This window comes from Typopeltis vanoorti, chromosome 15 (assembly GCF_054136105.1).
Source record: "Typopeltis vanoorti isolate ZY-2024b chromosome 15, IOZ_Tvanoo_1.0, whole genome shotgun sequence".
Classification (NCBI taxonomy): Eukaryota; Metazoa; Arthropoda; class Arachnida; order Uropygi; family Thelyphonidae; genus Typopeltis; species Typopeltis vanoorti.
Window position 1 is genome coordinate 30,203,261 of NC_143563.1, and position 24,174 is coordinate 30,227,434.

The following is a 24,174-nucleotide window of genomic DNA, read 5'->3' on the forward strand; positions in this document are numbered from 1 at the left end:
CCCCCCCCCTCGAAAAAAAAATCATAATATAGACATATGTTATTATAATATTTATTGTATTTATATGGGGTGCTTAAGGGTCAAAGCTGTATAACTGAGGGGAGACCTCCACATAGCCTTTAAAGGAATGCGGAGAACCGACCAGGGCTTCTGACCTAATGTCCAATCCTCACCTTCTCGTGGTGCACCCTGTTGGGTATCTACTTTGATACTGAACGAACGAGGATGGGCTGGCAATTTGGGATTTAGCCGACCAAATTGTATTCTTATTGGTTAAACCAAAATAAAAAATGATGGTACAACATGACAAAATTTCGTGCCGGCTGGGGCGTCGCCCGGTTAAACAAGGCCCCCGTTGTTTTCGCCAGGGAACCAGGGCGAACAGCGAAAAGTCAGCTACTGGAACAAATCTGAAAACAAACCCCAACTCAACATCACCAGAGTTAAAGATCGGTACTATCAACGTAAGAAGCCTGAATGGCAAAGAAATGGAGCTAGCTGAGGAATTAGATAAGTACCAGATCGACATAATAGGGGTGACTGAAACAAAAAAGACCAAAACTGGTGAGATCTTTCTGAGCAATAAATACAAAATGTTATATTCAGGCAATAACAATCAAGGAAAAGAAGGAGTAGCCATAGTATTCAACACAAAATACGAGGCTAATCTTCTTGAATGGCAGTCAGTCTCAAGTAGAGTAATGGGCAAATATGAGAATGGGGAACTGGACAATGAGACTTATTTGTGCCTATGGTCCCACAGAAGGTTCTACTAAGGTAGAAGTGGAGGAATTTTTTGAGGCTTTAGAAAAAGCAACTGACACAATGAAAAAGGAAAAGTTGGTCCTTGTTGGGGATCTAAATAGTAGAGTAGGAAATGATTGTGAGACATACAAAAATATTTTGGGAAAATTTGGAGAAAAGAGCAAAGCTAATAATAATGGCAAATATCTGTTGGATTTCTGCTCAGGACATGGACTGGTTATTACTAACACCATGTTCCAACATAAAAATGTGCACAAATTCACATGGAGAGAAGAGGCTAGGAATAAGAAAAGTCTCATTGACTATGTTATTATTGATAGTGATGTTTTCTCCCTGGTGCAGGACACCAGAGTGTACAGAGGATTTGAAATTGGAAGTGATCACTATTTAGTCTTGAGCAGGATAAAATTGAATTTCATATTGAAAAGAATAACATGTAAGAAAGTTTTAAAGCGAATAAAAGTTGAGCAGCTCTCAGATGTAAACTGTAGACTAAAATACAGGAATATTATTGAAAAGAAAATGAAAGAGTTTGAGAACAGGAATCAAACCTTGGAGATTCAGTGGCAAACTCTGAAGGAAACATTGATTGATTCTGCCAGAGAGGCATGTGGTGAGGTTGTGTGCAAAGATAAAAAAATCAGAACTCCCTGGTGGACACAACAAGTTAAAGAGTCAGTGAAGGAAAAGAAGAAAGCATATCAAAAGTTCCTGGCAAATAAGTCAGCTTTTACTCTTACAGAATACAGAGACAAATGTAAGAAAGCTAAACAGTGTGTAAAACTAGCTAATCAAAAGTCATGGGAGGACTTTGGCAAGAATATAGAAAATAAATATCAAGAAGGTGGCAAAATATTCTGGAGGTTGTTGAAGAAGCTTAGGAATGGAGGAAAGAGTGCTGTAAAAGGAATTAGAGATGATAAAGGTGAAATGAAAACAGGAGAAAAAGATATCCTTGAAGTATGGAGTAATTACTTTGAAAAACTGCTAAATGAAACAAGCAGTGATGACAGCACAGTGATAAAAAACACTGACCAGGCATGCTGTCTGGAATACATATCCATACTTGAAGTAGAAAAAGCCATCAAAGGCTTGAAATGTGGAAAGGCAGCAGGAGTAGATGATATTCGACCAGAAATGCTGAAGTATGGTGGTATAAGAGTCTTACAGTGGTTGCACTGCATAGTTCAGAAAGCCTGGACAGAGGGACGAATTCCCGATGATTGGAGTAGAGCTCTCATAGTACCCATATATAAAAAGGGAAATAAAACTGAATGTGAGAATTACAGAGGTATTTCCCTACTGAGTGTTCCTGGCAAGATCTATGCAAGTATACTTGAGAAACGGTTGAGAAGAATTGTGGAAGAAAAGCTTGGTGAAGAACAAGCTGGATTCAGGCCAAATAGAGGCTGTCAGGATCAGATCTTCACTTTACGACAAATAGTCGAGAAAGCATGGGAACATAACAAAGATCTGTATTTAAGTTTTGTCGATTTGGAAAAGGCATATGACAAGGTGCCAAGAGAGAAGCTATTCAATACGCTGCAGTTATATGGTGTCAATGGGGCATTATATCAAGCAATACTTAGTCTTTATTTGAGTTGTGAGTCAGCAGTTAGAATTGAAGGAAGTACAGGAAGATGGTTTAATGTTAAATCTGGTGTGAGACAAGGATGTACATTATCCCCTCTGTTATTCATTATCTATATGGATCACATTATGAAGGAATGTGGTATTAAACCTGATATCAAAATTGGAGATGTTAATGTCAGCTCTTTGCTTTATGCGGATGATGTTATACTTCTAAATAAATCTGCTACAAGTCTGCAAGATTCTCTGACTAAATTGAATAGCTGTTGTAATAGATATGGTATGAAGGTCTGCAATAAAAAGACAAAGACAATGAAAATAGGCAGAATCATTGAAAATGTCAACTGTGTTGTGAATGGTGAACCTGTGGAACAAGTAAAACATTTCAGCTACTTAGGCACAATTTTTACTGAAGATGGTAAACTAAATATAGAAATAGACAACAGAATCAGCAAAGCTAGTATCGTGGGAAGTCAATTGAATAAATTCATATGGAATAAGAAAGAAATTAGTCGGTACACTAAATTAGCTGTATACAAGACTGTGTTCAAACCAATTTTAACTTATGGATCTGAGAGCTGGGTCAGAAGTAAAACACTTGACCAAAGACTAGAGACCGCAGATATGAGAGTCCTGAGAAAGATTAGAGGCGTGAACAGATGGCATCAATGGCAATATCATATTAAAAATGAGGATATTAGGAAAGAACTTGACATTGTCAGCATCCAGGAATGCGTTAGCAGAGCTAATCTCAGATGGTATGGTCACTTAAATAGAATGGGAGAGGAAAGATTAGCAAAACAAGTGTTCTCTGCCAGGTTGGCAGGAAAACGACCCAGAGGAAGACCAAGGTATAGGTCGATTGATACGGTACAAAGTGCCTTAGACGATAGAAATATAAGATCTGATAATGTTGGAGTCTTGACAAGTAACAGACTGATTTGGAGGAAAATTGTAGATAGGAAGTTAGTAATAATGTAATTTTTTCATGTAGTACTGTCATATCCTGTACACCCCTTGAGGGTACATGGCAGGAATTTGATGATGATGATGATGATGATGATTGTATTTATATTCAATACAAAACATACACAGCGAATATTGCAAAAATCAAATGCAAATATTACATTTTTAGAATCTTACATACACATTTGACATGGCACGTTATCTCATATTTTTATATAGATAGATATATCGTTATTGTACATTTGCAGTACAAGCACGTGAAACGTAAAACGATTAGTAATAAAGAAAGAATTAAAAACATAAAAGAAGTTTAATAACAATTTATTGTGATGGATGTGTTTCAATACTGCTACACAAAAAGTCAATATCAGGTGAATTATTTGAAACTGCAATTCTTAGATTTCTGCTTTGAAATGAAACTTATATGAATAAGCATATATTTACTAATATTCATTGAGCGCCGAAATACGCAGGAAGCAAAATTTTGTGAACGTGCACCAACGTTGATTTTTTTCATTGATCATCATCATCAAATTTCTGCCATGTACCCTCAAGGGGTATACAGGATATGATAGTACTGCATGAAAAATTTACATCATTACTAACTTCCTATCTACAATTTTCCTCCAAAACAGTCTGTTACTCGTCAAGACTCCAACATTATCATATCTTGTATTTCTATCGTCTGAGGCACTTTGTACAGTATTCATCCACCTATGTCTTGGTCTTCCTCTGGGTCGCTTTTCTGCCAACCTGGCAGAGAACACTTGTTTTGCTAATCTTTCCTTGACCATTCTATTTAAGTGACCATACCACCTGAGATTAGCTCTGCTAACGCATTCCTGGATGCTGACAATGTCAAGTTCTTTTCTAATATCCTCCTTTTTAATATGATATTGCCATCGATGCCATCTGTTCACGCCTCTAATCTTTCTCAGGACCCTCATATCTGCGGTCTCTAGTCTTTGGTCAAGTGTTTCACTTCTGACCCAGCTCTCAGATCCATAAGTTAAAACTGTTTTGAGCACTATCTTGTATACAGCTAATTTAGTGTTCCGACTAATTTCTCTCTTATTCCATATGAATTTATTCAATTGACTTCCTACCATACCAGCTTTGTTGATTCTGTTGTCTATTTCCATATTTAATTTACCATCTTCAGTAAAAATCGTGCCTAAGTAGCTGAAATGTTTTACTTGTTTCACAGGTTCTCCGTTCACAACGCAGTTGATATTTTCAACGATTCTGCCTAATTTCATTGTCTTTGTCTTTTTATTGCTGACTTTCATACCATATCCATTACAACAGTTATTCAATTTAGTCAGGGAATCATGCAGATTGTAGCGGATTTATTTAGAAGTATAACATCGTCCGCATAAAGCAAAGAGCTGACATTAACATCTCCAATTTTGATATCATGTTTAATACCACTTTCCTTCATAATTTTTATTATAAAAGAAAATTTTATTATAAAACTTAGAGGCACAATTTTTATTGAAAATGACAGATTAAGAGTCATCTGAATAAATTTATGTGTAATAAGAGAAATTTGTCAAAAGTAGCTATATACAAAACAGTGTTCAAATCAGTTTGTATATCTGAGATCTGAACTTATAGCTCTGAGAGCAGGATTAGAATTTATAAAGTTGATCAATGACTAGAGACCAGTGAAACAAGAGTCCTAAGAAAAACTGTGATCCATATAGATAATGAATAACAGAGGGGATAATGTACATCCTTGTCTCACACCAGATTTAATATCAAACCTCCTTCCTATACTTCCTTCAATTCTAACTGCTGATTTACAACTCAAATAAAGAATAAGTATTGCTTGATATAATGCCCCATTGACACCATATAACTGTAGCGCATTGAATAGCTTCTCTCTTGGCACCTTGTCATATGCCTTTTCCATATCGACAAAACTTAATTATAGATCTTTGTTATATTCCCATGCTTTCTCAACTATTTGTCGTAAAGTGAAGATTTGATCCTGACAGCCTCTATTCGGCCTGAATAGAGGCTGTCAGCATCAGATCTTGGTGAAGAACAAGGATCCAGCTTGTTCTTCACCAAGCTTTTCTTCCACGATTCTTCTCAACCGTTTCTCAAGTATATTTACATAAATCTTGCCAGGAACACTCAGTAGTGAAATACCTCTCTAATTCTCACATTCAGTTTTATTTCCCTTTTTATATATGGGTACTATGAAAGCTCTACTCCAATCATCGGGAATTCGTCCCTCTGTCCGGGTTTTCTGAACTATGCAGTGCAGCCACTGTAAAACTTTTATACCGCCATACTTCACCATTTCTGGTCGAATATCATCTACTCCTGCTGCCTTTCCACATTTCAAGCCTTTGATGGCTTTTTTCTACTTCAAGTATGGATATGTATTTCTCACTGTATACCTGTTGAGTGTTTTTTACCATTATGCTATCACTGCTTGTTTTGTTTAGCAATTTTTCGAAGTAATTACTTCAAGGATATCTTTTTCTCCCGTTTTCATCATCACCTTTGTCATCACTCTTTCCTCCATTTCTAAGCTTCTTCGACAATCTCCAGAATATCTTACCACCTTCTTGATATTTATTTTCTATGTTCTTGCCAAAGTCCTCCCACGAGCTAATTTTACACACTGTTTGGCTTTCTTACATTTGTCTCTGTATTCTCTAAGAGCACAAGCTGACTTATTTGCCAGGAACTTTTGATATGCTTTCTTCTTTTCCTTCACTGCCTCTTTAACTTCCTGTATCCACCATGGAGTTCTGATTTTTCTATCCTTGCAGACAACCTGACCACATGCCTCTCTGGCTGAATCAATCAGTGTTTTCTTCAAGGCTTGCCACTGAATCTCCAAGGTTTGGTTGCTATTCTCAAACTCTTTCATTTTTTCTTCAAATAATCTTTCTGTATTTTAGTCTACAGTTCACACCTGAGAGCTGCTCAACTTTTATTCACTTTAAAAATTTCTTACATGTTATTCTTTTCAATATGAAATTCAATTTTATCCTGCTCAAGACTAAATAGTGATCATTTCCAATTTCAAATCCTCAGTACACTCTGGTGTCCTGGACCAGGGAGAAAACATCACTATCGACAATAACATAGTCAATGAAACTTTTCTTATTCCTTGCCTCTTTTTTTCTTTATATTTTTTTTCATCATCATCATCAAATTCCTGCAATGTACCCTCAAAGGGTGTACAGGATATGATAGTACTACATGAAAAAAATTACATCATTATTAATTTCCTATCTACAATTTTCCTCCAAATCAGTCTGTTACTTGTCAACACTCCAATATTATCAGCTCTTATATTTCTATCATCTAAAGCACTTTGTACCGTATCAATCCACTTATATCTTGGTCTTCCTCTTAGTCGTTTTCCTGCCAACCTTGCAGAGAACACTTGTTTTGCTAATCTTTCCTCGCCCATTCTGTTTAAGTGACCATACCACCTGAGATTAGCTCTGCTAATGCATTCCTGGATGCTGACAATGTCAAGTTCTTTCCTAATATCCTCGTTTTTAATATGATACTGCCATTGATGCCATCTGTTCACGCCTATAATCTTTCTCAGGACCCTCATATCTGAAGTCTCTAGTCTTTGGTCAAGCGTTTTACTTCTGACCCAGCTCTCAGATCCATAAGTTAAAACTGGTTTGAACACTGTCTTGTATACAGCTAATTTAGTGTTGCGACTAATTTCTCTCTTATTCCATATGAATTTATTCAATTGACTTCCCACCATATTAGCTTTGCTGATTCTGTTGTCTATTTCTATATTTAATTTACCATCATCAGTAAAAATCGTGCCTAAATAGCTGAAATGTTTTACTTGTTCCACAGGGTCTCCATTCACAACACAGTCGACATTTTCAATGATTCTGCCTATTTTCATTGTCTTTGTCTTTTTATTGCTGACCTTCATACCATATCTATTACAAGTGCTATTCAATTTAGTCAGAGAATCTTGCAGACTTGTAGCGGATTTATTTAGAAGTATAACATCATCCGCATAAAGCAAAGAGCTGACATTAACATCTCCAATTTCGATATCATGTTTAATACCACTTTCCTTCATAATGCTATTTTTATATTTTTTTATATTTATAATTTTTATATTTTTTTTCATTAAAATATAAAAAATGACAAAAAAGAAATAAGTAAAAATTACATACGTTTCTTTTAATAGAAAAAAAATCTACTTAGTCTTGAAACATTTTAAATTAGTTTTCATTATTTCACGTTCCCCCCCTCAACAAAACCTATGCCCCCCCCCCCCAAGGGGTTGTGGCCTATAGTTTGGGAAGCACTGATATAACCAAGTGGAAAAACTTCCAGCAGCTATCTCTAATCCAGAGAATTTTAATAAGTTGTGACACCTTTTGGCTACTCATATGAAAATATGACTTCTGTCATATTTCAACTGTAGTATTACCTCTGGGTCTGGCTACCACTGATGAGACCTCAATAATGTTCGAAACCAGTCTGGGTTACCCAGACTGGTTTCGAACTTTATTGGGGTCCCTTCCCATAATGCATAGCATTATACATATGCGTAAAGATGCGCTTTGCATTATAATATACTAAGGCAAGTGATGTGAAGTCATTAGCTTCTATATCTATATATGAGTTGCCCTAGTCTTGAAAACACTTCAGGCACAAACTTTGTTTGCTTACAGTTGGATAAAGGATTAAACCAAGTATATAATTTCTTGGTATCTTTAATGTATAAAATTGAATATCAGTAAGTAAGAAAATTTTAAAAAAATTAGGCCAACAATTTGAGCGGCAAACTGTAGACTCAAATAGGACTTCAGAACTATACTCACGTATTTGCTACAGGTGAATTATCAGAAATAAGTGACAAATGAATTTTCAGTCTCATTGTAAAATGCATTCAAAATGTTTACCTAATTTTCTTTACATAATTTGTGCTTTTTTTTTTTAATTTTAAAGCATCATGTCATCACTATCAAGTTATATGATCATAGATAGCCTCCAGTGAATCTAGTAAAGAAGTTTTATTTTCATCCAGGAAATAGTGTCTTATATAATTAATTTAATAAGTTAATTCTTTTGTAGACTGTTTGTTTCTGCTATAAGTTAATTTGTGCAAAGATACCTTGCTGATGTTTCCCCAAATGTGAAGTAATTCTTTCAGAAATGCTCAAATAATAAAGTATAAATTTACAGTGTCTGTGCTGGATGATTCGAGTGGAACTCTGATATTGCTCTAAGAAAATGGAAAAAATACAACTGAATGTGAGAATTATAGAGAAATATTCATATTTAATGTTCTTGGTTAAGATTTATACAGGTATACGTGAGAAGAAATTGTGGAAGAGAAACTTGGAAATAATCTGGTTCAGGTCAAATGCATTTTTCTAGATTGCATTAGGAAGAAAAAGACTTTATTGTACAATGAAACCTGTGGAGAATTCATGACTAAACAAACACACATAATAACCACAGTAATAAGTTTTAATAAGTAAATATTTAGGATAGTTAATTCAAACAATACTAGATATATTTTAATTTAATTCTGTAACACGCTACTGCATGCATATTGGCATTCCATTGTAATCATGCGCCCTAACTGGTCAATGACTAGAGACCAATGAAACAAGAGTCCTAAGAAAAAATTAAGGGAGTGAAGAGATGGCATAAATGGCTGAATCATATTAAAAATAGAGATGTTAGGAAGGAACTTTGACATGTTATCATTTGGGAATTTGTGATTAAAGCTAATTATGGCAGTATGGTTACTTAAACAGAATGGGAGAAGAAAGGTTATCAAATTGACCATTTGATGCAGGATAACAGGAAAAAGATCCAGAGGAAAATAAAGATTTAGGTGATGTAAGAGTGCCTTAGAAGCTGAAATATAAGTTCTGATAGTACTGGAATCCTAACGTATCACAGACTAATTTGGCAGAAGATTGTCAACAGGAATTCAATAATAATGTAAATTTTTTTATGTAGTGCTTCCATATTATCCTCTACATCCCCTGAGAGTACATATCATGAATTTGATCTTTATAGGAAATTAAAGATTAGGGAAAAAAAGCTTTATTCATCATAAAAATTTCTTTTCTGATCTCTCTAATTTCATTATGAAGTAAACTTAGAACAATTTTAATTGTTCTGATTATTAAGTTGCAGTCTTATCTATTTGCCTGAGAAAATAATAACAATTTTTATTTTTAACAATAATAACTGGTTATTGTTATTTGCCATCTGTTTGACTTTTTATTTTGGCGACTATGAACATAAGTCTTTATGTTCATAGTTGCCATAGATAACTTAGATAACTACATTAAATTAATTAATATTTATCTAAGTCTCTTGTTTCTTCTTTCAGCAGATCTAATTTCATACTGATAAGCTCCTTTAATTTCTCTAACTCTTTCATTGTCTTCTCCTCCTCATACTAATTCAGATTTCAATACTATAAATATCTTTTCTAGTGATTCATCTGTTTGCATAATATGTTCAAAGTATATTAACTTCTGTTTAATAATGTAATGCCTCCAAGGAACATTTCATCTTTGTATTCTCTGAAATCTTCTTATTAGTCATTCCTGCTTATATAGAAAATATAATGGTAAAATCTTGCACAGACAAAATTGGGTTACTTAACTGAATTTAGATGAATTATATTTCATGTTGTTACTGATACAATAGTGGAAGATATGTTGTAATACTCTATGAAATATACCAGATAATTTACTTCATTAAAATTTTTTTTATTAAGATTGCATTGCATTAATTTCATAAAAAGCTGACTTAAGGTTAAATGAGCACTTTTTTTTTTTTTTTGTTTATAATAGAAAAAAATTGTCAGCATTATACATGGGCTCTGCAAAAATGCTGTAGTACTGCAGCGTACTGATGTGATAACCCTAACTGCCATACTGAAATCATCAAGAATCCCACCAAACTTTGCAGTTAAAAGTGGGGAATACTTAGGTAAGTAATGCAAGATTTTTATTATTTGATTTGTATTAAGATATTCATTATGTTATTTATGTTATTTATTAATACCATAATGATGCTAACCGGTGCTAAGAGTTATGAAGAGATAAAAAGGAGTTCACGAGACAGGATGGTATAATGTGTTGCTGTAACTAACCAATCTTCGGATTGATGCACCAAAGAAGAAGATTAAGATACTCATTAAGATTAAGATACTAACTCTGTTTTCAAAATTCATGTCATTCTGCAAAATGAAGGAGAAAAAAATCATTTATTACATGAAAATAAATTTATCATGTAAAATACATCTATTTGTAGTGATAGAGATAGTAGATATATATGATTTGATAATAGATATATTGTAGAATTTTTTTTTTCATTTGGTTACAAAATAAATTATAATTGACAAAAAATTATATTCTTGTTTAATCCATTTGTTATTCAAGTGTGTGAGCAAACAAAATTTGCACATGAAGTATATTCAAGACTAGCCACTTGTATCTAGAGGCTGTTGACTTCACACCAATTACCTTTTATTCCATAATGTAAATCACACTTCCTTTGGGACACACATATTGCTGTACATGAAGGGAAAGGTCACTACCCAGAACTGGTTTTGATGGTTCTGGCTCCCAGTGGAAGCCAGAACCAGGAAGATACCAAGCTTGAATTAATGCAGAGGTCACATATTTTCCATAATGCAAATAGCTAAACTATGTATCACCTTTTTATTAAAATATAATAATATAATGTAATTTCTTGTCAAGTATAATTTACTTGACTTCACATCATTTGCCTTAGTATTCCATAATGTAAAGCACACTTCCTCTACGATGTGTATATTGCTATGTAATGAAGTGAAAAAACTTTCTACAACTATCTCTAATCCAGAGTATTTTAATAATAAGGTGATACACCATTTGCCCTTGCAGATGGAAAATATATGACCTCTGCATTAATTCAACCTTGGTGTGTTCCTGAGTCTAGCTCCCACCAGAAGGGCAAAACTCCTCTTTCCCTTAATGCATAGCAATATACACATCCTAAAGGAAGTGTGCTTCACATTATGGAATACTAAGGCAGTTTATGTAAAGTCAACAGCCAGTCTCTATACAGAAGTAGCGTAGTCTTGAAGATACTTCATGCACAAACTTTGCTTACTCTTGGATAACAGATTAAATAATAATATAATTTCTTGTCAAATATAATTTAATAGAGATATATTACTGGGCAATAGAAATTCATAATAAAATATTACGTATGTGCACGTCTATATATACAAGGGACTTCCAGAAAGTAAGTTCCAATGGGCTGTCAGAGCAAAAAAAACTTTATTGGAAATTAAAGTAGACATCTTTCACTACTTTTCTACATAATTTCTGCCATTGTTCAGGCACTTATCATAACGGAGCACCAAGAGTTGCATACCTTCATCGTAGGAGGTTGCTGCCTGTGATGCAAACCACGTATTGACTACTTCTTTGACCTCATCGTCTTGAAACTCTGGCCACTAACTAACAAGGAAAGATTTCAGATGTTTGAACAAGTGAAAGTCGTTTGGTACAAGGTCAGGACTATATGGGGGATGATGGAATTGTTCCCAGCTGAAGGTGGCGAGAAGTTGTTGTGTTATGCCAGCCGTGTGTGGGCGGGCGTTATCATGAATCAAAACAACGCCCCTGGGAAGCATGCCACGTCATTTATTCTGGATCGCATGATGCAGTTTCTTAAGGGTTTGGCAGTACATACTTGCGTTGATTGTGGAGCCTTGACCCAAGAAGTCTGCCTGCAAAATTCCTTGTCTGTCCCAAAACACAGTGTACATGATTTTCCAAGTGGAAACCGTTGTCTTCAATTTCATCTTGACTGGTGATGAGGTGCCTCCACTCCATGGACTGTTGTTTGGATTCAGGTGTTGCGTGTGACACCCAAGTCTCGTCCCCAATGACAAGTCTGCTCAGGAAAGCATCGCCATCCTCATGGTAGTGTGTCAAGAATTCCAATGCACTGTTTAGCCGATTCACTTTGTGTTGTTCTGTAAGCAACTTTGGCATCCAGTATGCACACAATTTCCTATAATTCAGTTTCTCCGACACAATTTCGTGAACGTGAAACTTGGAAATTGCAGCGAGAGTAACGTCATAGTGAATACCCTATTCTGTTGAATCTTCTTTTCAACTGAACGTACCAAATCGTCAGTCACTAAAGATGGCTGCCTGCTCCATTCATCATCATGCACACCTGTCCTTCCTTCATTAAAAAGTCTTACCCATCTTTGTACCATTGAATTACTCATAGCATGTTCTCCATAAACCTCAATAATTTGCCGATGAATTTCAGCTGCTTTAACGTTCCTTGCATTCAAGAAATGGATAACTGATCTAATTTCACATGCGGTGGGCGATTCGATTTTTTTAGACATTATAAACACACACCAAGAAGCATAAACATTGCAAGAATGGCTGAAAATGGCACCAACGCCTTGCTAACAAATCAACAAACTCAGCATGCATGTGCACCTTTGCGATCGCAGTGCTGCAGTGAAAATATTTAAAAACAGAACTTACTTTCTTGACGTCCCTCATATATATATATATATATATAAAGGAAATAAAATCAATGGGGGGAAAAATACAGAAAACCATAAATAAACCAAGATGGAAGACAAAGGTTGTTTTCTGTTACTGACACTGTTTAGTATATTAAGTGAAATATTAAAAGATGGAATATTTTAAAAAGGTGTATAAATTTTGTACTAATAAAATAAACACATTATGTTTACTGATTATCATGTAGGTATTGAAAATAATCTACAAAGAGCAATATAATTTAAGAACTCTAGTAGAACAGTTTCAAATGAAAACATCACTTAAAAAAATATATTTTGTGAATAAATCTCAGACTACAATGTGATGAAATGTCATGCTGGCTGTAGCATCACTCTAACATCAGCAGAGAACAAATGATGAAAAGTCATTTACTGGAAAATATTCAAAGTTGATATCAGCAGAATTCAAAATAAGTACCATCAACATAAGAGGTGGCACCAGTAGAAGAATCAGAAGTACCAAGTCCAGTTGTATCAGTCTTTGTATTGGTTAACACCAATTGGTGTTAACTGATACAAAGAATAAAAAAACAGGTTCTGCCAAATAACAACTACAAGATGTTATATACAGGGAATGATGGTCAGAGAAAGGAAGGAGTAATAGAGTATTCACACCAAACATAATCCTGAAATGTAATCAACAGGCAAGAGCTTTTAAGTAGAGAGATGTCAGAAACTTCATTTGTGCGTAAAGACCACCATGCTCCATCACAGTAAATTTAGAAGAAAAATACTATTTTTGGAATCTGCAGCTGCTCTTAGAAATTAGATGGACCACCATGCTCCATCACAGTAAATTTAGAAGAAAAAGACTATTTTTGGAATCTGCAGCTGCTCTTTCACCATATTTCCCAAAATATGGGAAACACTAATACTTCAAGATCCCAGTTTATATCCTAGGCCTCCAACAGGTCCCCACAGAAGACACCCTACCTATTTAGGACTCTAGTCTTTCGTCCTTTGTTTCACTTGGTTTTGTGTTATCTTTGTATGTGTATGTGTTACAAGTCTCATATGGTACTCCCAGGCAATGTCTCAGTAACTGAGACAACATATTAGAAAAATTAAATAACATTTTTAATAATTTCACTCTCCATTGTGCCTCTAACACAAGTCGGCAAACCTACTTGTGCCTGTCGTCCCACAGAAGGTTCTACTAAGGAAGAAGTGGAGAAAATTTGAATCATTATAGAAGGTAGTTGATGAAAAGAGAAAGCTTATCCTTGTTGGAGATCTAAACAGCAGAGTAAGAAATAAATATCATCATCATCAAATTCCTGCCATGTACCCTCAAGGGGTGTACAGGATTTGAACACTGGGTTTGAACACTCTTGTATACAGCTAATTTAGTGTTTTCACTAATTTCTCTCTTATTCCATATAAATTTATTTAGTTGACTTCCTACCATACCAGCTTTGTTGATTCTGTTGTCGATTTCTGCTTCTGCCTATTTTCATTCTCTTTGTCTTGTTATTGCTGACTTTCATACCATATCTATTACAATATTTATTATTAGTCAGGGAATCTTGCAGACTTGTAGCAGATTTGTTTAGAAGTATAACATCATCTGCATAAAGCAAAGAGCCCAGATTAACATCTCCAATTTTGATATCAGGTTTAATATCACTTTTCTTCATAATGTGATCCATATAGATAATGAATAACAGAAGGCATACTTCTTCTCTGTTATTCAACTGGTACATCCTTGTCTGACACCAGATTTAACATTAAACCATCTTCCTGTACTTCTTTCAATTCTAACTGCTGACTTATAACTCAAATAAATATTAAGTATTGCTTGATATAATGCCCCACTGACACCATACAGCTGTAGTGTTTTGAATAGTTTCCCTCTTGGCACCTTGTCATATGCCTTTTCCAGATCTACAAAACTTAAATACTGATTTCGTTATATTCCCATGATTTCTCAACAATTTATCATAAAGTGAAAATCTGATCCTGACAGCCTCTATTTGGTCTGAATCCAGCTTGTTCTTCACCAGGTTTCTCTTCTACTCTGAATGTTCTACTGAGTGTTCTGAATGAGAACACTCAATAGAGAAATGTCTCTGTAATTCTGACATTCAGTTTTATTTTCCTTTTATGAATGGTACTGCGGGAACTTTACTCCAATCATCTGGAATTCGTCCCTTTGTCCAGGCCTTCTGAACTGTGCTGTGCAGCCACTGTAAGACTTTTATACCTCCATACTTGAGCATTTGTAGTCGAATATCATCTATCCCTGCTGCCTTTCCACATTTCAGTCCTTTGGTGGCTTTTTCTACTTCAAGTATGGATATGTCTTCCTGATTGCATGCCTGGTCAGTGTTTTTTTACCACTGCTGTCATCACTGATTGTTTCATTTAGCAATTTTTTGAAGTAATTACTCCATACTTCAAGGAAGTCTTTTTCTTCAGTTTTCATGTCACCTTTTCTTCTTCCTGTAGCTTCCTCAATGAGAGGGGTGCAGCACCATGTCCTTCCAGTTCTCTCTGTTGTTGGCTTTCCTTTTTTGTTTCTGCATAGCCATGTGATCCTGTCCATGATCTTATATCTTCAAGCCACTAAGAAATAGAGAAATGTCTCTGTAATTCTGACATTCAGTTTTATTTTCCTTTTATGAATGGTACTGCGGGAACTTTACTCCAATCATCTGGAATTCGTCCCTTTGTCCAGGCCTTTGTGCATAGCCATGTGATCCTGTCCATGATCTTATATCTTCAAGCCACTAAGAAATAGAGAAATGTCTCTGTAATTCTGACATTCAGTTTTATTTTCCTTTTATGAATGGTACTGCGGGAACTTTACTCCAATCATCTGGAATTCGTCCCTTTGTCCAGGCCTTTGTGCATAGCCATGTGATCCTGTCCATGATCTTATATCTTCAAGCCACTAAGACCTTTGCTACCAACACACCTATCTCAGTATCTCCCATAATGCAAAACACATCTCCTTGTGGATATGTATAATGTTATGCATTAAGGGAAGGGCCACTACCCAGACTAGTTTCGACCTTTATTGAGGTCTCTTCGGTGGGAGCCAGGCCCAAGTGGAGATACGAGGCAGAAGCATTAGCAAGGTCAAATATAGGAGCTGCCAAACGGTGTGCCACCTTTTTATTAAATTTTATTAGATACTTTCAGGTGCAAACTTTGTTTGCACACACTTGGATAAAGGATTAAACTAAATTTATTATAGTCTGACCAAGTGAAAAATAAATTTTCAACATCTTTCTCTAAAACCAGAGTAATTTAATAAAAGGTGGCACACTGTTTGGCAGCTCCTATAGGAGGAGATGACCTTGCTAATGCTTCTGCCTCGTATCTCCACTTGGGCCTGGCTCCCACTGAAGAGACCTCAATAAAGGTCGAAACTAGTCTGGGTAGTGGCCCTTCCCTTAATGCATAACATTATACATATCTGCAAGGAGATGTGTTTTGCATTATAGGAGATACTGAGATAGGAGTGTTGGTAGCTTGCTCCACCTTTGCAAGGAGTTGCCCGGTGTTGTACCACTTTACCCCAGTCCTGAAGATACTTTCAAGCGCAAACTTTGTTTGCACACACTTGGATAAAGGATTAAACTAAATTTATTATAGCCTCGTTGTGAAGGTACTTCATTCACAAACTATGTGTGCTTTCACTTAGATAAAGGATTAAACAAGAATATAATTTCTTGGCAAGTATAATTTTCTTTCTGGCTGAGTGAAGAAATTTTTTATGACTGACTTAGGCAAGTAAGGACTCTAATCTTTATTATTATTATTATTACTGCAATATCCCTGCTTAGATTTTCTGACAACTAAAAATATGCATATTTGTGAAAGTAAAAAAAAATTAACTGCATTTTAATTATATAATTTCTTTAAAGCAAATGCAATACATTATTAATTATTGACAGTTTGCCACAAATACACGGTGACTCTTAGGATTGATGTATTTTAGCTTTGCTATGTGTTGGCTCTGAATTAAATTCCATTAACATATTGTCTCTCTCTCTTTCTTCCCCCACCTCCTGTCAGCGTTACATGAGTACACCTCCATCCATCTGTTTTTGTTCACTTCAACCATTTAAAACAGCTTTGCTCCATTGTATATGTCTACTTTATGACTGCTGCATCTGACTGGCTTCATCAGAGGGAGATTTTCCATCACATTTATCAATTAATGTAGCAGTATTGTACCATGAGAGAGAGGGGGAGGGAGGGAGAAAGAAAGAAAGGAATCGTGCCATGCAACATGACCATATTGTTGTGACATTTTATTTTCTTAAAAAGCTCAATGTAAAAAGTGTTAAATCTGGAGGCAGGCTGCAATTTGCGAGCATCTTCATGACCAGTGTTGTCTCTAAGCTGTGTGGGTGCAGCTGCACAGCTCTGCAGTAATTGAAAATACTCTTGTGCATACTGAATTGCTGTGCAGCTACTGGGAGACTTTTGGAGTCATTTGTTTTCTACATGAAGCTATGTTGAGATGACAACATATGTAAAAGTGCTGCTCAGTCGTCAGTTGGTCCCATGCAGTTGTAAAAAAATTAGAGGAAGATTGATTATTTTTAATAATATCAGTAAAGAATCTTTAATAATTAATGATCTTATTCCTGCTATGGGTTGGTGGTGGAATAATAATGTACAAGATGCAGTGATGGCTAAGAGGAAGGCAAAGCAGAAGTGGGACGAGTCAAGAGTGGAAGAGGACAGAGAGAAAAAGCAAGAAGCCAAAAGAGTTGTTGCACAGGTGAATGCCATGGCATATCAAGACCTTTTATGATCAATTAGAAACAAAGGAAGGACAGAGAAAGATTTATCGATTGGCAAAAAGTAGAAATTAGGCATCAAAGGACATCGTACATGTGAGGCAGATCAAAGACTCTGGAGGAAGAGTATTAAGGAAGGATGTGGATATAAGAAATAGATGGAGAATATATTTTGAAGGGCTTTTGAATGAAGAAAATGCAAGGACTCACAGAGAAGATGGGGAGCCTAATGAGGGGATGGTTTAGAACATTAGTAGAGTGGAAGTGAAGGAAGCCGTAAAGAGGATGAAGAATGGAAAATCGTTTCCTGTTTAATATTGTGATGGAGTTAGTGACGGAGGAGGTGAGAGAAGATACGCCTGGGGCTATGTTGTATGCAGATGACATCATGCTGTGTGCAGAATCAAGAGAAGAAGTGGCAGCTAAACTGGAAAGTTGGAGGAAAGTACTGGAAGAGAGGTATGAGACTGAGCAGAGGTAAGACAAAGTGGAGGTATTGCAAAGTGGATGGCAGCCAGGAGACAGATGTAGAGCTGGAAGGAAATGTCATCAGGAAGGTCAGTGACTTTAGATACTTAGGTTCAACAATTAAAGAGAATGGTGAGGCTGAGAAGGAAGTGGGATGCAAGATACAAGCAGAATGGAGGAACTGGAGAGAGATGGCCGGAGTGCTATGCGATAAGAGAGTACCGATCAATGTTAAAGGCAAAATCTAAAGGACAGTAGTGAGACCAGCTATGATGTATGCTATGGAAACTGTCGCCCTGAGGAAAAATAACATCAGCAGGATGGAGGTAGCAGAGATGAGAATGCTTAGGTGGATGTGTGGTGTGACCAGAAAGGATCTTCTGAGAAATGATTATGTAAGGGGAACGGTGAAAGTTACGTACTTAGGAGCAAAGATACAGGAGGCAAGGTTGAGATGGTTTGGTCATGTGATGGGGAGAGAGGAAGAGTATGTGGGAAGAAAGGTCATGCAGATTGATGTGCAGGGGAAGAGGAAGTGCAGACAGCCAAAGAAGAGATGGAGGGAGATGGTGGAGGAGGACTTGAGGATGAAGAACTTGGATGTGGCTACAGCCCAAGACAGGAGACTCACCACAAACAGCAACTCTACTTAAGTGAGAAAAGCTGCAGAAGAAGAAGATTCCTGCTATTATAGGGTTGCTCAGATTTCAGAGAGAATCTACCCTCTTAAAACAGTGTCAAAGTAACTGCTTCTAAGTTGCAGCCAACTTCATTGTTGTTTTTTTCTTCTTGCTTCGCTCACTCTTTTACATCATCACATTCCTGATATGTACCTTAAAGGAAAGGGAAGGCACACAAGATATTATGATAGTACTGCATGAAAAGTTAAAATTATTACTGAATTTAATTTGATTTTCTCCTGTATATTTCAAGCTTTCACAAGTACAAGACAAACATAATATATTTTATATGAGCGTAAATATATATGCAGATAAAAAATAGTCTTTAAAAAGTAAAAATATATAATTAAGATAGTATTAGTTTTGAAGATTGTTTGTGAAAATAGATGTTCATGAAGATATTAAAGAACCAAAGAGACCTCGTTTGGATCCTAGTGCTGTTATCGTGGAACAGTTAATGACACCATTATTAGAAGTACCAGCTTCACATAAGCAAGAAGGACCTTTAGAATTAGTTGATAAAGATGGTGATACAACTATTGTTCATATTCCTGATCCAGGACAAGAATCAAAGGTAATCAAAATAAATTATATATATATTTTTATTTGGGGTACATTTTTTAAGTATACAGTTTTACAAAGCTTACTGTAGAAAGAAGCAAAAATGTTTCCATTGGGATATCTCAGTGATATTTTAAAGTTTAGCTATAAATTCTAATTGTTGTATGTAATTAGAATATATTTAATATTTGCAGTCTAATTATAATTTGCAGATACACGGTTGACTCACTGTAGCAAACATGAAGAGGATTACAAAAACAGTTTGTTATAGCAATGTTTCCATAGTCTACTATAGCAAGTTTGTTAATGTAAGAAATAAGATGTGCATTTCCTTATTTTTTTGTAAGAAATGGAGAGATTAGAGTAAGAATATGGCTATTTTGTGTTAATATCAGAGTCAAAGGTCATCAAAAGCTATAAAGACTAATTTTTTTTCTCCAGATTCTTCAAAGCTAGAATCCAATGTCATGCATTAACTATATTGAATTTTTTACAGTACCAAATTTGGTGATAGTACCGAATACTTTTGCGGTTTATGATTTTTCATTACTTTTCTCTGGATGTCTGTTTTGTGCTTTGCTATCATTTTTATGCTATGACATCAGTAGTGAAAGTGATGGTGTAAATTGTAATACGATTTTTGCATCTATATGTACAGTAGAATTCCCCCCCCCCCACCCCACACACAAAATTAAGATTTTGATGTGAGATTACTTTTGCTGCTGCTAGTAGGTGATTTCAATTGTGTTTATGTATTCTGTTATATGATGAGTAATTTCACTGAGTAGTTCATCATAACTGAATGACCTTCATAGATATTTCTGACCACTTATATGATGGATAATTTTTAATGATAATCCCACTATGATGGTATGTCAAAGTACAGCATGCAATTACTGAATGTATAACTATTAATATTTCAATAAATAGCAATGTGTACTAAAATATTAATTATTTGTTATTTCCTGATAAATAATTGTTATCCACTCAGACTGTGATAAATTTTATCAGTCTGAGTGGATCTGGGTTTTCTGTTAATTTCATGTCATCATTTTAATTAGTTAAAAAGGCATAGTTGTTGGGTATAATTAAGTCGAGTTTTGTTTTGTAATCAGTATTAAGCCTTCTGATAAAGTGATACCATTTCAATATATATATACATATACACACACAGGAAAAACCTCACTTAACTCGATTAATTAATCCATTCAATTAATGCGCACTAAGCAAAATCGAGTTAAGCGAATACAATAAACAATAGGAATAATTATAATTCATTTAGCATAAATTTGAAAAAAAAAAAAAAATTATAAACTACATTAGGGAATAAAATCATCAAAGTTAATAAAAATCAATTGCTTAAATTTTTATTTAATGTCTAAACATTTGATTGAGCTACTTTTTTACAAAATAAGTAAAGATGTTTGAATAGTGCTCGACTTTTTCATCTTCTTCAGTCCAGCTTGATTTTTAAAACAGTCAAACCATCTAAACTCGCAATAAAGCTTTCGCATTTCTCTTGAAATTTGGTCTCTTTCAGTGATGTAAAATTATTGAGAGCTTTGCTTAATATTCCTTGTACTAAGAGGTATTCTTTTTGGTTACAATCCTCAATCCAGAGTGACAGAAGACATTCCATCTTGATTGCTTAATGGCTTCTATTTCAGGTGATTTGCATGCTTAAAGAAGCTGTCGCAACTTTTCCTTGTTCTTTGTATTCTTTGCTCTTATTTAGTGTAGTCTGAACTGTAGACTCACTATATCCAGGTCTCACACAATCATTGTATTACTAGTGCCACTTTCATGTCTCTTAATGACTTCCAGCTTTTCCTCTAACGTAATTACTTTTCTTCTCTTTTTATTACTGCTGTTTTCTTTATCAGTCTTTCTCTTTTCCATATCAGGGGCTGAATATAATAAAGCTTTATGGGTATCTAAATTAAAGCAAAATGAAGGAAAAGTGATTGAGAAAGAGAACAGAGTTTGCACGTGTGCTTTTGATGATAACTTTGAGTCAACTGCCGAGTGTCACAGCCACCACCCACAGCACTGCCAATGCTCACTGGTTACTACGTTGACAAGTGCCACCGCTCACTGCAGATTGGTGACAAAAAATTTTGCGTAACATAAAAAAATTGTATAAGTTAAGGGGATAAAAATCCCTTATTGTTTTTCAGCCAGTAAGCGAAACTAAGATCGAAAACTACGATCTGTAACGTTTCATGCTGATGAACTGTCAGCGTATCCAAGCGTAAGTGACCACTTGGTAGTGCCACACCATGGCAACTCGTTGCAAAGGTGGAGCAAGATCCCTCACTGTTCTTGATATTTTCTCATAATGTAAAACACACAGCTCTTAAGAGATGTAGTACTGTTTTACATTATGAGGAAAGGTCACTATGTTTTGAGGAAAGGTTTTACATTATGAGGAAAGGTGTGTCACTATAATATAATATAGTGACACACCTTTCAGGCAATCGTATAGCAAAAGTATGTAAGTTTTCTTCACTTAAACTCTGATATTCTAGATCTAGCTACTCACTGATGAGACCTCAAAAAAGGTTGAAACCGGTCTGGGTAGTGACCTTTCCTCATAATGTAAAACAGTACTACATCTCTTAAGAGCTGTGTGTTTTACATTATGAGAAAATATCAAGAACAGTGAGGGATCTTGCTCCACCTTTGCAACGAGTTGCCATGGTGTGGCACTACCAAGTGGTCACTTACGCTTGGATACGCTGACAGTTCGTCGGCATGAAACGTTACAGATCGTAGTTTTCGATCTTAGTTTCGCTTACTGGCTGAAAAACAATAAGGGATTTTTATCCGCTTAACTTCAATGACAATCAAGGAAAAGAAGGAGTAGCCATAGTATTCAACACAAAATACAAGGCTAATCTTCTTGAATGGCAGTCAGTCTCAAGTAGAGTAATGTGGGCAAATATGAGAATGGGGGACTGGACAATGAGACTTATTTGTGCCTATGGTCCCACAGAAGGTTCTACTAAGGTAGAAGTGGAGGAATTTTTTGAGGCTTTAGAAAAAGCAACTGACACAATGAAAAAGGAAAAGTTGGTCCTTGTTGGGGATCTAAATAGTAGAGTAGGAAATGATTGTGAGACATACAAAAATATTTTGGGAAAATTTGGAGAAAAGAGCAAAGCTAATAATAATGGCAAATATCTGTTGGATTTCTGCTCAGGACATGGACTGGTTATTACTAACACCATGTTCCAACATAAAAATGTGCACAAATTCACATGGAGAGAAGAGGCTAGGAATAAGAAAAGTCTCATTGACTATGTTATTATTGATAGTGATGTTTTCTCCCTGGTGCAGGACACCAGAGTGTACAGAGGATTTGAAATTGGAAGTGATCACTATTTAGTCTTGAGCAGGATAAAATTGAATTTCATATTGAAAAGAATAACATGTAAGAAAGTTTTAAAGCGGATAAAAGTTGAGCAGCTCTCAGATGTGAACTGTAGACTAAAATACAGAAATATTATTGAAAAGAAAATGAAAGAGTTTGAGAACAGGAATCAAACCTTGGAGATTCAGTGGCAAACTCTGAAGGAAACGTTGATTGATTCTGCCAGAGAGGCATGTGGTGAGGTTGTGTGCAAGGATAAAAAAAACAGAACTCCCTGGTGGACACAGGAAGTTAAAGAGGCAGTGAAGGAAAAGAAGAAAGCATATCAAAAGTTCCTGGCAAATAAGTCAGCTTTTACTCTTACAGAATACAGAGACAAATGTAAGAAAGCTAAACAGTGTGTAAAACTAGCTAAACAAAAGTCATGGGAGGACTTTGGCAAGAATATAGAAAATAAATATCAAGAAGGTGGCAAAATATTCTGGAGGTTGTTGAAGAAGCTTAGGAATGGAGGAAAGAGTGCTGTAAAAGGAATTAGAGATGATAGAGGTGAAATGAAAACAGGAGAAAAAGATATCCTTGAAGTATGGAGTAATTACTTTGAAAAACTGCTAAATGAAACAAGCAGTGATGACAGCACAGTGATAAAAAACACTGACCAGGCATGCAGTCAGGAATACATATCCATACTTGAAGTAGAAAAAGCCATCAAAGGCTTGAAATGTGGAAAGGCAGCAGGAGTAGATGATATTCGACCAGAAATGCTGAAGTATGGTGGTATAAGAGTCTTACAGTGGTTGCACTGCATAGTTCAGAAAGCCTGGACAGAGGGACGAATTCCTGATGATTGGAGTAGAGCTCTCATAGTACCCATATATAAAAAGGGAAATAAAACTGAATGTGAGAATTACAGAGGTATTTCCCTACTGAGTGTTCCTGGCAAGATCTATGCAAGTATACTTGAGAAACGGTTGAGAAGAATTGTGGAAGAAAAGCTTGGTGAAGAACAAGCTGGATTCAGGCCAAATAGAGGCTGTCAGGATCAGATCTTCACTTTACGACAAATAGTCGAGAAAGCATGGGAATATAACAAAGATCTGTATTTAAGTTTTGTCGATTTGGAAAAGGCATATGACAAGGTGCCAAGAGAGAAGCTATTCAATACGCTGCAGTTATATGGTGTCAATGGGGCATTATATCAAGCAATACTTAGTCTTTATTTGAGTTGTGAGTCAGCAGTTAGAATTGAAGGAAGTACAGGAAGATGGTTTAATGTTAAATCTGGTGTGAGACAAGGATGTACATTATCCCCTCTGTTATTCATTATCTATATGGATCACATTATGAAGGAATGTGGTGTTAAACCTGATATCAAAATTGGAGATGTTAATGTCAGCTCTTTGCTTTATACAGATGATGTTA

General features: G+C 35.5%; 1 protein-coding gene across 1 annotated transcript in view; it reads left to right on the plus strand.

The window, feature by feature from the left end:
- The window catches only part of LOC150098558 (E3 ubiquitin-protein ligase UBR4-like), a 73,418-nt gene that overhangs the window by 39,130 nt on the left and 10,114 nt on the right, over positions 1 to 24,174 (plus strand). The window contains exons 4-5 of the mRNA XM_090405265.1: positions 10,161 to 10,299; positions 19,205 to 19,392. Of these exons, the coding sequence (XP_090261391.1) occupies positions 10,161 to 10,299; positions 19,205 to 19,392 (327 nt within the window). The remainder of the gene's footprint in view (positions 1 to 10,160; positions 10,300 to 19,204; positions 19,393 to 24,174) is intronic.